At 42.3% G+C, this 12,096-nt stretch overlaps 1 protein-coding gene across 4 annotated transcripts in view; it reads right to left on the bottom strand.

Annotated features, from left to right (window-relative positions):
* LOC138211355 (amyloid beta precursor protein binding family B member 2) overlaps window positions 1-12,096 on the bottom strand; it is a 39,613-nt gene that overhangs the window by 23,576 nt on the left and 3,941 nt on the right. Inside the window, exons 2-8 of one of the 4 annotated variants that reach the window (XM_069171159.1) lie at window positions 9,847-11,150; window positions 8,914-9,122; window positions 8,088-8,252; window positions 7,315-7,400; window positions 7,100-7,160; window positions 4,462-4,608; window positions 3,922-4,049 (exon numbers count right to left, since the gene is read on the bottom strand). In XM_069171159.1, the coding sequence (XP_069027260.1) occupies window positions 3,922-4,049; window positions 4,462-4,608; window positions 7,100-7,160; window positions 7,315-7,400; window positions 8,088-8,252; window positions 8,914-9,122; window positions 9,847-11,119 (2,069 nt within the window). In that variant the 5' untranslated portion in view covers window positions 11,120-11,150. The remainder of the gene's footprint in view (window positions 1-3,921; window positions 4,050-4,461; window positions 4,609-7,099; window positions 7,161-7,314; window positions 7,401-8,087; window positions 8,253-8,913; window positions 9,123-9,846; window positions 11,151-12,096) is intronic. The other 3 variants (XM_069171161.1, XM_069171162.1, XM_069171163.1) reach the window with 3 other exon arrangements.

Below are 12,096 nucleotides of genomic sequence, written 5' to 3'. Positions count from 1 at the left end.
ACTCATTCACCATCACACACATACAAAAAGAGTGCTCTGGATATAGACCTATGACTTCATCAATTTAGAAACACACATACATGCAAACATGTGCACGCGCAAGTGAGCGTGCACATGTTTTCAGACTTGCTGAGTGCTCCAGATATAGCTTCATGACTTCATCGAGGAGCTAACCCCTCCTCCCCCGTTGTCCCGCCCTGTTTAAGAGACAGGGGTGCTCATTCATATTGAATCAAGCTGGAGGAGAGAGAGCGAGAGAGAGAGAGAGAGAGAGAGAGAGAGAGAGAGAGAGAGAGAGAGAGAGAGAGAGAGAGAGAGAGAGAGAGAGAGAGAGAGAGAGAACATTGAGGACTAGACTGGGAATTCTCCAGAAAGATGGATAAAGGAAGAGACAGGAGATGGAAAGAGAGATGATGGAGAGGTGTCCTCTGTGCATGCCTTAAGAAACATCCTCCAGCTTTCACCTCTGCCTTCTCTGAAGCTTGTTTCCCATTTTCCTTCTTCTTTATGTCTTTCTCTGTCAATTTCTAGCATTTTAAACATAATTAAGAAAGACACAACTCTTCTTTCTGCCTGTCACCATCCACCCTTTTTAAACAGCAAACAACATTACCTTTCATTCTGCCACAGGTCAGTACACTCCTGTATTTCTCAAGCCAGTCCTGCACTACATAACATCAAGCAGTGTGTGAACACTTGAGCAAAATGTGTGGATACCAAAACCATGTGCATTATTAATATGCTGCTATAACTGTCTTCAGCCCACTTTTCCAACAACCAAGATTTTGGAAGCTGACTGCGGGGCTCAGAGTTGAGGCTGCAGTTCATCCATGAAGGTGTTGAGGGGTTGAGGTCACGATACTTTGCAGTCAAATTCTTCCACACTGCAACAGGAACCATTACATTTTCTTTTTGCTTTTAAAATTGTTGCTGACTTTTATTTTAATGAGAGGAGAACACAAAACCAAATGCACAACAGAGATAATACTCATAAACAGGCAAACCTACCAACACAGACCACAAAAGAGTTGCCATCGGCACCATCTCCACTCTGCTGAAGTCAAATACAGCGTCCAAGAGAGCGTCACAAAATAACTCATATCCAATTCAAAATAGCGCAACACAAAAAGCAACTTTCCCACTCATACAACAATAAACTACAAGTTGTATATATTGAATAATACAGACATTAATAGTAATAATAGGAGTAAAACAATCTTTCACATTTCATTTAAGGCGGTACAATGAGCTCTGAGAAGAGAAGTAACACTACGCCCACCTGCATATCAGAGTAGACAGATTATGACAATAAAAAAATTATCATCTACTAACCAGACTTAAATTTTATATTCAGTTTTGTCCTTTAATGAAAGACAACAATTGTTATAGATCAGCTAATATGTTTCTTCACACTTATGAGAAAGTTGTCAACCTGGTTGAATCCCTCCATTCTCTGTCATTAGCATAACTAATTCTGTGTTTCAGGCTGTAAATTGAAAGCACACTATTCTCTAATTTGTAGTTGTTTACTGGAGCAATCAGATTTTGCTTAAGTGTCCTCATCCAGACTATAAAGAGAAGCTCCAGACCAAAAGTAGACATGGACAGAGGTGTCCACATACTTTTGAGTACTCAGTTGCACTTTAGCTGCTTTTATAGAAGAACTGACTATGATGACAGTGCACTCTAGTGGCAAGACTAAGCAATTCCAAGCAGAGTAAACCCCTGCCTCGGACAAAGTCCCTCCTGCTGTCTGATGAGGGACACTGTAAAACAATATGCTGCGTAAGTGGAAAGCACAACGTGGTTCCAGAGCATCAAATATCTTCTGAGTCACACATGCTCCCACCCCGGGTAGTATTACAGGGCGCAGCACTCTCAGTGGACTGCGGCTTTTAAACAAAGTGTTTCATAGAAAGAGTTCCAACCTTCAACATTTTGTCCTGGTTTGAATCCCTGACAGTCAAAAACAAGACAAAACTCTTCAGAATAATCAAACTAGCCGGTGCAAAATCAGCCTGTTAACAGCTTATAACCACGACAGAGCAGTTGCATTAATGACAAAATCTGAGAGGATTCATGCCATCCTTGAATCATAACTTTCAGCTGATTCAGCGCCCACAGAGAGTCCCTTGTGCAAGTAAAAGTATCTGTGTAAAATCAATTATCTGTATGAAATGTTATAAAATGTATGCAATCTGTATACAAGTAAAAGTCAACACATGATCTGAATTGGTAATGAATGAACATGACAATATTGCTCTGATTTCCACGTATCAGGCACTTAAACCTCTTAAACTGGTGTTAAATTATTTAATAATATTGCATTAGTTATGTATTCATTTCTATTTATGAACTCGTATATAATTGAGTGAAGTTAAATGTTTTTACTTCTTGTTTTTGTGATGCGTGATGAGATGTCTGATCTGATAATTGTGTAAATGTCTACTTTTGTGTATCAAAGGTTGGACAGTAAAGATTTTTCTGATTTTGATGATAGTGCATTTAAAGTCATGAGGCTATAACCACGCAGAGGAGGGCAGAATGCAGGCTGTAGATTTTAAAGAGCCGGTGGGAGGAGAGGATGGAGAGAGTGGAAACTGTAATGTCAGAAGAGAGACACAGAGATGTAGGGAGAGAATAAAGGAAAAGAGGAAGAGCTATCCTGGGCCGACCCTCCCTTCTACTTTCCACTACACGCTTTATCCATTACCGCTGAGAGAGACGGCCACTGACAGTTCCTCAATCCTCTGAGACTGGAGCGGGTGGAGGGACTCTCTTTCGTTCTTTCCCTCTCTTTATCCCACTCACACATACATACAGTTAATGTTGCTGCTGAGGGAAGTAAAAAAAAAAAAAAAAAAAAAAAAAAAGAGAAAGAAAGAGACAGGAGGGAGAGGAGAAGAAGAGTGGGAGGGTGAGAGAGATGCTAAGACAAAAGCAGCACTTAGAAGATGACGAGAAATAAGAGCTAGAGAGAAAGGCTCAGAGACAGGAAGAGAGAAGGAAGAAGAAGAAGAAAAAAAAAGGTAACAAGCATGGGCGAGTGAAGTGAGACCAAGCCTTTTACACAGATGCTATTTTAAACTCCATTTTCACCCGATCCCTTAACAGCTGATTACACATGTCAGGACCAGATTGCTTCCTGGACTGCAAACCCCCACCGCTCTTCTCATTTGTACGATCATTTTGTGACACATCTCCAAAGTGAATCTCCCAAAGCTCTTAGTAGTGAGGAAAGATTTTCACAAGACTTCTATACTGGTGTACGGATGTCGTGCTCATATCTGTACACACGCATGTCTCACCCATTAAGTTCATGCATGTATGAGATTAGCACTAATGTTTCCAGATGTGATTTGAAGTGATTGCTCTATGGGTTAATGGAAACCCTGAGGGGCCCATATCAATGAGGGCTTACCTTCCCCTCCCCATTAGCAGCTGTGCGAGCCTCAGCACACTGTCAGCTCAATAGTAAAAGGTTAAGACCATGGGACATTGCCAAATGACTGAAGGCCTCATAGGTCCTCAGTGTGGAACCGAAACGTCGAGCAATAAGAATAATTATGGTGTTGTGAATGCAGCTTGTGCAAATATAGACTGAATAATAACGAGGCTGATCGCATTCTCTGATGACTAGTGAAAACCCCCGATTCAGCGTCTAACAGTGAGTGTTACACACATGCATTTCACAGTATGTTAATGTTTAAGATGTGTGATTGCACATTTATAGAATCTGCATGGTTATTTGAGCTACATGTTTGTGTTTGTTCTTGTTTGTATCTCCAAAGCATTGGGATCAAATACACAAGTGTACCTTCAAAGCAACAACAACAACAACAACAACAACAACAACAACAACAACAACAACAACGTAATAGTTTCATCAGAATAAAAAGTATATTTGTCATGTCCTCCTACCTGTCATGGTCTCGGCCAACACCCCAGACACGGATGCTGCTGATTGGCTGAGAGTGGAGCAAGCTGTGATCATCTGGGTCAACAAGGGTTAACATGCGATCCTGAAGCACTAAAAGCATCCCTTTACCCTGCAACACAACAAACAAGGAAACTCTAAAGCTGTGCTTCACACGATGGCCAGAGGCTGCTAGATGATTAAAAAAATAATAAAAAAAATGATGCAACAGAAATTATATCTTTCTTCTGACTTTTCTCTGATGTTATGTGACTTCACTGGTAGTTGCAACTCTAAAAGCTACAGGCAAAACAGTATGGGTCATTTTCTTTCTCAAATCTCTAACTCTTATAGATTGTTACCAGCCAGGAGTAAAAGTCCATTGAATTAAAATGTACACAATGAGGCCGGCACTCACAAGATTTCCTTTAACATTTTTTACTCGTTATTGGAAACAGTCCACTGACACACACTGGTGGTAAACTGAGAAAGCCACAAACGGTATATTGTACACTGTATGTGTCTGTCTCTGTTGATGCACTGACCTCGCCCCAGACACCGGCTGAGTCCCGTATGTCCCTCCTGCAGTAGGACAGCTGTCTGATACAGTGGTGGACGGCCACGCTGCTCCTCCCCTCACACAGGTCCTGCTCTGCCATCTCCACCCAGCCCAGAGATCGTACTGGAAATGACTGAGAGACGCACACAGTTTGTTCCACACTTCTGAGGATTCATAATGGTCCTTAAAGTATCATTCTGTTTTTTTTTTCTTCTATTTAAACACGGGTCTTGTTTTAGTACTTTTGGCTATCATTTCGTCAGTTATACACACTAGGGAAATTTCTGTGATCTCAGGACATGATAACGTTGCTACAACAAATTTTGATGGGACATGAGGTTGGCCACATTATGTAAACCATGTTGTTTAAAGGTGACATCTATAATAATTAGTGGTTACAAAGGAACACTGTGTGTGTGCAAAGCTACAGTAAGTACGGTGGGTCCAGGATGTCACTCTGTAAACTGCGACAGATGAGTTCACTGAATTTTCTGGGAAATAAATATTAAAGAGGTTTTAGTGGTTTGGGGGGTTTATTTAAAACCTGTGCAATCATCTGACTGTTTGTGTTTCTTGCCTCGTTGTTGTTAAATGTAATCAAAATCTCAGCATTTAACTTGGTGCAATTAATGTCATTAAAAACAAAAAAGAAACTACTGCATAAAAACATACACCAAAAATATAGATTCAACTAAGAACAAACCATAATTTTCTCTTTAACCACATTCATTTGCCTCAGGTTTTAACCCACGTACATGAGCATCACATGGACATGACAGACATACAGTAACACTAAGTTTCTGTAAAAGTTAGTTTTGCCAACAGACGTAAAGCACAGTATGCGGTGGGAGCTCCTGTACCATCTCAAACGAGCAATAACCGAGAGATGTTTGCCTGCAGAGAGCAACACATGAAATATGATAGACTGTGTGTGTCCTGTATATGCATGGCTTTTCTGTATGTGTGTGTAGACTGCCTCAGGCCAGCAGCTACTGTACCATCCTCTCTCCTCTCTTCCTGTTACTCTTCATCTCTCTAACACATCAAGGAGCTTTTCTCTGCTGAGGAAAAGATGCATTTCTCTGTAATGGTTTCAAGCAAACATGCACACACACACACGGTGATGTGGCTGTCTTTGTGAGGACATTCATTGATATCAGGCATACACAAACCTTAACCATCACAATTAAGTGTCGAAAACAAACCCTAATGTAACTGTAATCTTAACACTGAAACCAGAGTTTAACAGGCCTCTAAAGGTGCGTCAGAGAGGACAGACCAGCGAAAATGTCCTCACTCTGATTGTCTAAAACTCAAGCTGATTCCCACAACGATAGTTGTACAAGCACACACACACACACACGCACGCACGCACGCACACACACACACACACACACACACACACACACACACACACACACACACACACACACACACACATCGTCTCACACTTTTCCGCTGACCGCGTAACTCTCTCTTGGTTTCTTCCTCATTAAACTTTCACACATTTTAACATCATATCTGAATCCCCACACTTCTCCTTTCCCATGGAGATTTCTGAATATCCCGAGCTTTTGTCAAGACTCATTTGAAGCCCTTTGTGATTTAAGTTTATTCCTTTTCATAAAGAAAAAAAGTTTCTGACTAAAAAAAGCCTGACTAAACAAGAATATGGTACATTTGATTTTGATCTAAAATGTGCTGCAACATTTGCGTATAATTTGTTCCTTCTTAGTGCACAAAAGTGAGCAGGTTGCAGAAGTTCCAAGAGACTCCCAAGTTCTCATTCTTCGTTGTGATTTCAGATAATATATATATCCAAGAAGAGACTAGTCCCTCTGTTGTTCTTATTCTCAACCTAGATATGAGAAGCAGCTTCCCCTTCCATCAACTTATTCTCGGCTACTGCTTTCACGGTGATCATCCCTCATGTCTGCTGGTTGAGCGGATCTGTATGGTATCCTTCCACAGGGGGGCAGCGAAAACTACTTTGACTGTAAACACGTTCCCCACAGCTCAGTTCACACAGTGACCACTGAGTGGCACTCCAACCAACAGAGAGAGCAGACAGGGTACCACTGAGCACGTTCATTACGTCATTGCAGACAAAGACTGGTGACTTCCCCTCATAAGCCAGAGTCATTTATAGGTGGTGCACTGTGTAACTGAATACATACTTATCATCATGCACATATCTGAGTTAGTGTTAATTCATACATCAGTCAGATTTCATTTAAAGTCTGGAATACCTCCCACATGGTGCTGCAAATTTGTGGACGCTACTGTAAATAAATAAATGGTAGTTCACCACACTGTACTGCTTATAATATTTTAAGTTATGATCTATGAATTGATGCTTATAGACAATTTGGGGCCTTTGACTGTAATTGTAACTGCCTGTAGCTTCTTCCCAGCAGCTCAGCAAACATTTTGTGTGTCCATGAGAAAACCAATACTCCTACCTGCCTGCCTTTGTACTGCACATACATCTTCAAACTGTTACAAAGTACAGTCATTAGCAAAGATCTTTTCCAGTAAAAATCCAAGGAAATGATCTTTTTAACAAAGTTATTTCAGACAAAGATGTTAAGTATGTTGATGTTAAATGGTATTATTGAGTTCACCATTGCCTCTGGATCAGAGAATGTGCTGTCGAGGTCCACCGTCTCTAGCTGGGCTGGGGGGCTGCAGACAAACAACACATAATAAACAATCACTGTAAAATCATTTTTTACACACTAGTACATAAAAAAAGATTATGGCTCGGGCGTGGCAACACAAATCTAGTGGAAAACTTGGGAAAACTAATAAATTATACATGTATGTCTGTGAGTATTACTTGAGCTTAAGTGAAGCGTAGCGGAGGGTCGCCCCTTCGAATGCTTTAAGACTGGGGTCTGGATAGACTGGGTAGTCCTTCAGCTCCTGGAACAAAAGAGACGGACAGAAAGATATTCAGAAGAGGAGGGTAGAAGCGTGGTAGATGAAAAACAGACAGATAACAACGTTTTTTTAAAAATTTTTTTTATCTCATTTCCTTTATAATAACTGAATAGGATCAAACTAATTTGAACTTAATATGAGAGATAATCATCTATGCTAAATATGCCCTTCAGACTGGCCTGGACAGAGATGACTGCCTATTTCAATTTAATAGACGCAGCAGTGGAAACTGAGATATGTCGATAACATCATCAAAAAAAAAAAATCCTAGACAGTGGGTGTTACTTTGATAAAAGCAAAGTTAAAAAGATGTGATGACCGTGTTAGACAGAAGCTCAACTAAGAATGAAGATTTTGTATCAACTTTAATAATACCAAACTCAACATTTACTGTACTGAAGGAATATATGCATATATGCAACATATTGACTCTTCATAATAGGAACTGGCTGACAGTAAAGCATATGTTGGTTTTGGATTGTGGTGGAAACAATAAAGGATTGAATAAAGCAAGTGTTGTCCTTTACATTTTTATAAGACACCTGCAACATTCCCATTCAGACCAAAATTAGTAACCATAAAACCCTAAACAATATCACAAACATTTATTTGAACTTTGACAGGGGGAGAATAATTTAATAAGTGAACAGCCAAATAAATGTGACTAACGTTGGCTGTGCAGGTGGTGGTGTTGACATTTTGTTCAGAAGAGGTGATGTCATTGGAGGGGTTGGAGGAGGGAGAGAAGGAGGGGGAAAGGGAGGGGGAGGGGGAGGAGCCAGAAGGGGAGGGGACCGGCTCCACAGAGCTGTCAGATATCAGACTGCTGGGGCGCTGTGGGAGAGAAAGTGAGATGAAGATAAAGAGACAGTGAGAGATGAAGCATGAGAGAAACACAGAGACAGGATGGTGGATCATTGATCAACAACAACTATCCAATATATTGGATGAAGACTGTAAAACTGACAGTTACAGCGTCAACCTTTTACATGGAGGTTCCTCCCCAATCATAGCTACACAGAAAATAGTTAAATCTGTTGTTTAAATATGTTTTTTTTTTTTACATGTCACTATTTACATCTTTTAAATAATGGTTTTGAGAACCAATTTTACAAATGTTTGACAAAACAAACTTAACTGGCTTTTTCAGAGCTTTCAACCATATCTCACTGGTCATCAGCAACTGGAGATCGACAGATTTTCATGAAGACGACTATGGATATACAAGAATCCTAATCTTTTAAACCACATTTTACTTCTCTTTTTGCGAACCATCTTACCTTTGACATATGGTAGAACAATCATTAATATTCAGTAGAATTGAATGTGTATCCTCTCTGGATATTATGTTGACATAAAACAATCTCTAGCTTTAATTAAACAAAAATGTTAGCGCTCCAAAAAACATCATGCGAGTTGAACCTGGCAATAACAGCCTTGTGTGCATGAATTTAAATATAAATATGCTTCACCGTGAAGTCTGTGGTCCTCTCACCTCATTGGGTGGCTTGAGGGACACCTGTGTTTCCTGTTGTGGGCCATGCTCAGTGTTTGGCTCATTGCTGGAGGATGTGTGTTGATTACTGGAGGCAACAGGTCGGTCGTACTGTGTAGTGCCGGTAGGAATGTGCCAGAAATAGACCTCTGATGAGTCTGAGATCTCCCGCCAGCCTGGAGGCAGGTCCCCTTCAACCCATACATCTGCTGATGGATGACACACGGACAGATATTGCAAGTGCAGCACAAAAATAAAATAAATACACATGCTTGCACAAAGGCAGGCTCTGTATAAACACATACGATCATAGCAGACATAAGGCCACACACACACACACACACACACACACACACACACACACACACACACACACACACACACACACACACACACATAAACAGCGGTGGAACAGGGTACATTTTGAAGATGGTCAGCCTGTCCCTACTCAGTTTCTGTTGTCATAGCAACTCCAGGGCTCATCCCCTATAGTAGGACCCAATAGAAAACAAACTCTCTCCCTTCCTCTCTCTTGGCCTTCTTATATTTCTTTCCATGCCCTCATATTCTCTGACTATTGCTTTGTCATACATCCCTGACAGTCATTTCTTCAAAAAAAAAATTGTCATTCCTTTTTTCCTCTCTTTTTTCACACCCTGCTATCTGCAGTAACCGTCCTTCAGTCCATCCTAATCACTCTCTGCACCATAAGGTTGCTCACAGGGGCCTTAAAGGTTCCAGCAGTATTGCTGGAGTGACTTGCTTGCTTAAGAAGAGGCTTTTGATCAAATTCCAGATCAGACAGTCTGTAAGAGGTAGAGAGATGGATACAGGGGAGGAATGAAAGGAGGGTGTAATTGAGGTATGCTTAAAGTCTGACACAGATATGCTAATCTTTCAAACGGAAGATCAGATGAAAAGTAAAACACGCACATATCGAACCTGTCTCCTGGGGAGTCTGCGGAGAGGGCGTCTCCTGGGACAGCGTGGTCCAGCTGGAGTCTTCATCCTCTGATGGGGTGTCAGGAGTCAGATCCATCCTTAAACCCACCCTAGGGAGGCCAGTCTCTGGTTCAGGATCTGGCAGGGGAGGCGGTGCACGGTTCCTGGTTGGGGTGCTCCTCTCTGTAGCTCTGGACTGTTTAGGAGAAGATGGTGGGTACTGTTGCAGAAACTGGTTCTCATTGTTGGGGTGCAGCTCCACCTTGATTACCCGGGGCTGGGAGCTCCGAGGGGGCTTCGCAGGACTGCGTGGACTAGCCTGAACTTGGGCACAGAGTTCCTCTCTGACCTGGGCTGGAGCCTGGCTCTGGAGGTGGTTGTGGTTGTCTGGCACCCACTCTGGGCTGTTGGTAGAAGAGGAGGAGGTGGAGGAAAGAGAGGCTTCCACCACCACTGGTAGCAGAGGCTGTCTTGGTGTTGGTATGGGCTCATCTTCCTCTTCGTCCTCCTCCACCACAGGCTGCACCTCTTCCTTCTCTTCCTGGCAGGTCTGCTTGCTGTTGTCCTTCTCCTCCTTCTGGCTCTCCCTCTCTTTGGCAGGGCTGGCCTGCTCCTTCTCAGGGAAAGGCTGCTGCTGCTTCTTCTCCTCTTTGTCCTCTTTGTTTCCCCAGCTCAGGTCCAGATCCCAGCCCTTCCCGTGGTACTCCAAGAAGCTCTTGGTCCTTCTACGAAACGGAGGCAGCTGTGAGTTATCTTTCCCAAATTCTAGCCAGTCCGAACTGGGATTATTGATGAGATCATTATGAATTTTGCCCTCTGTATTGGCCCTGCTCAGCTCCAGCTGCTGGCTCTCAGCTCGCCTCTGCATGTTGGCCCCATTCTTGGCCAGTTTGGGGTTGGTTGTATTAAACGGTGAGGAGGAGGAAGAAGAGGAGTAGAGGGCAGAACTGGAGGAGGACTTGGTGGGGAGGCCCCTCCCCCTGGTCACAGGTTGGTTTTTAGAGGATAAAACCAAGTTGTCACTTATCGCCATGGCGCTCCGCACACTGGTCATCGTGTACCGCTGACGGCTCCTTGGCAAGGTGGCCGAACTTCCCGTTTCTGTGGACTCCTTGATGACATCACGCCCGAGCAGCTGGTTGTAAGATGAGCGAAGGCTGAGGGAGGTGGGAGGGGTGGTGGAGGGGCCGCTGCGATTGGCCAGACCCACGGCCGAGGGGGAGGAGCCAGAGCGGGAGAGGGGAGGAGTTTGTACTGACATCATGGCTGACTGGAAATACACTGCAGAGATAGAGCTGGTGAAAGAAGAGATGCAGCGTCAGGAGTCTAATAGTGCATAACTATGTGCAGCACAAGCTTGATACGGGACTATTTTATATTAGTTTGATCAAGTTAGCAATATTGATACTTGAGAGTTTAATGGGCAATAGGTAAGAGTCAATCTTAATACATAATTAATAACATCCACAGCATGTGAAAAAAAAATAGCAGTTTTTGACATTATGTCAAATAAAGTTAGCATGCAAACCAGCTGGCCTCATCACGTAATACCACCCAGTTCCTCAAGAGGTGACAGTGAGTCACTGTAGCGTCAGTCAAACATGAGAGGAGGAGGAAGTAGGGCATTAAAACCTGTTCTTATGATGAATGGAACAGTAAACACAACGATGGCCGAAACTTTTGGCAAAACAGAAGCAAAACAAGAGTTAACATTGGCGTTGTTTTCTATCGCTGAAGACAGCTCTTGACGAAGTTTGATACTGAACTAGCAATGTTTCCCTTAGACTGGTAAGTAAACAGCTAATGCTATGTCTGACAACGTAGCAATAGTTTAAAAAGGTGACTAACGGTATAAAGTTAATGACAAGATCAGTTATGGAATAGCTGTATGTGACTAACCCAAGTTGCTTATTATGTAGCCACCAACTAAACTGAGGCAACTTTATGTAGCAAACAAACCAGATGTACAGACGTTGTTTGGACAATTGAAAACAGAGACTCAGCTGGCAGGGCAAGAAAACGCAAAACTCAACCAAACTGCTGAAACTCAGAGGTGGACTGAAGACAAGACTGGATGCTACTGTGACTCACTATTGCCTGCTAATGCACAACGTGGTATTACAGGACGCGACTTAAATCTTACTTATAACACCTTTTGAGGTCTGAGAATACATTGAATTCAATTCAATTCAATTCAACTTCACGTATACAGCACCAAATCACAACGCAGGTTATTACATG

The sequence above is a fragment of the Embiotoca jacksoni genome, unplaced genomic scaffold, assembly GCF_022577435.1.
Source record: "Embiotoca jacksoni isolate LCO1_2020_lvr unplaced genomic scaffold, fEmbJac1.0.p SCAF_5, whole genome shotgun sequence".
Classification (NCBI taxonomy): domain Eukaryota; kingdom Metazoa; phylum Chordata; class Actinopteri; family Embiotocidae; genus Embiotoca; species Embiotoca jacksoni.
The sequence above is the reverse complement of the archived record's forward strand: the minus strand, read 5'-3'. Positions and strand labels throughout refer to the sequence as shown.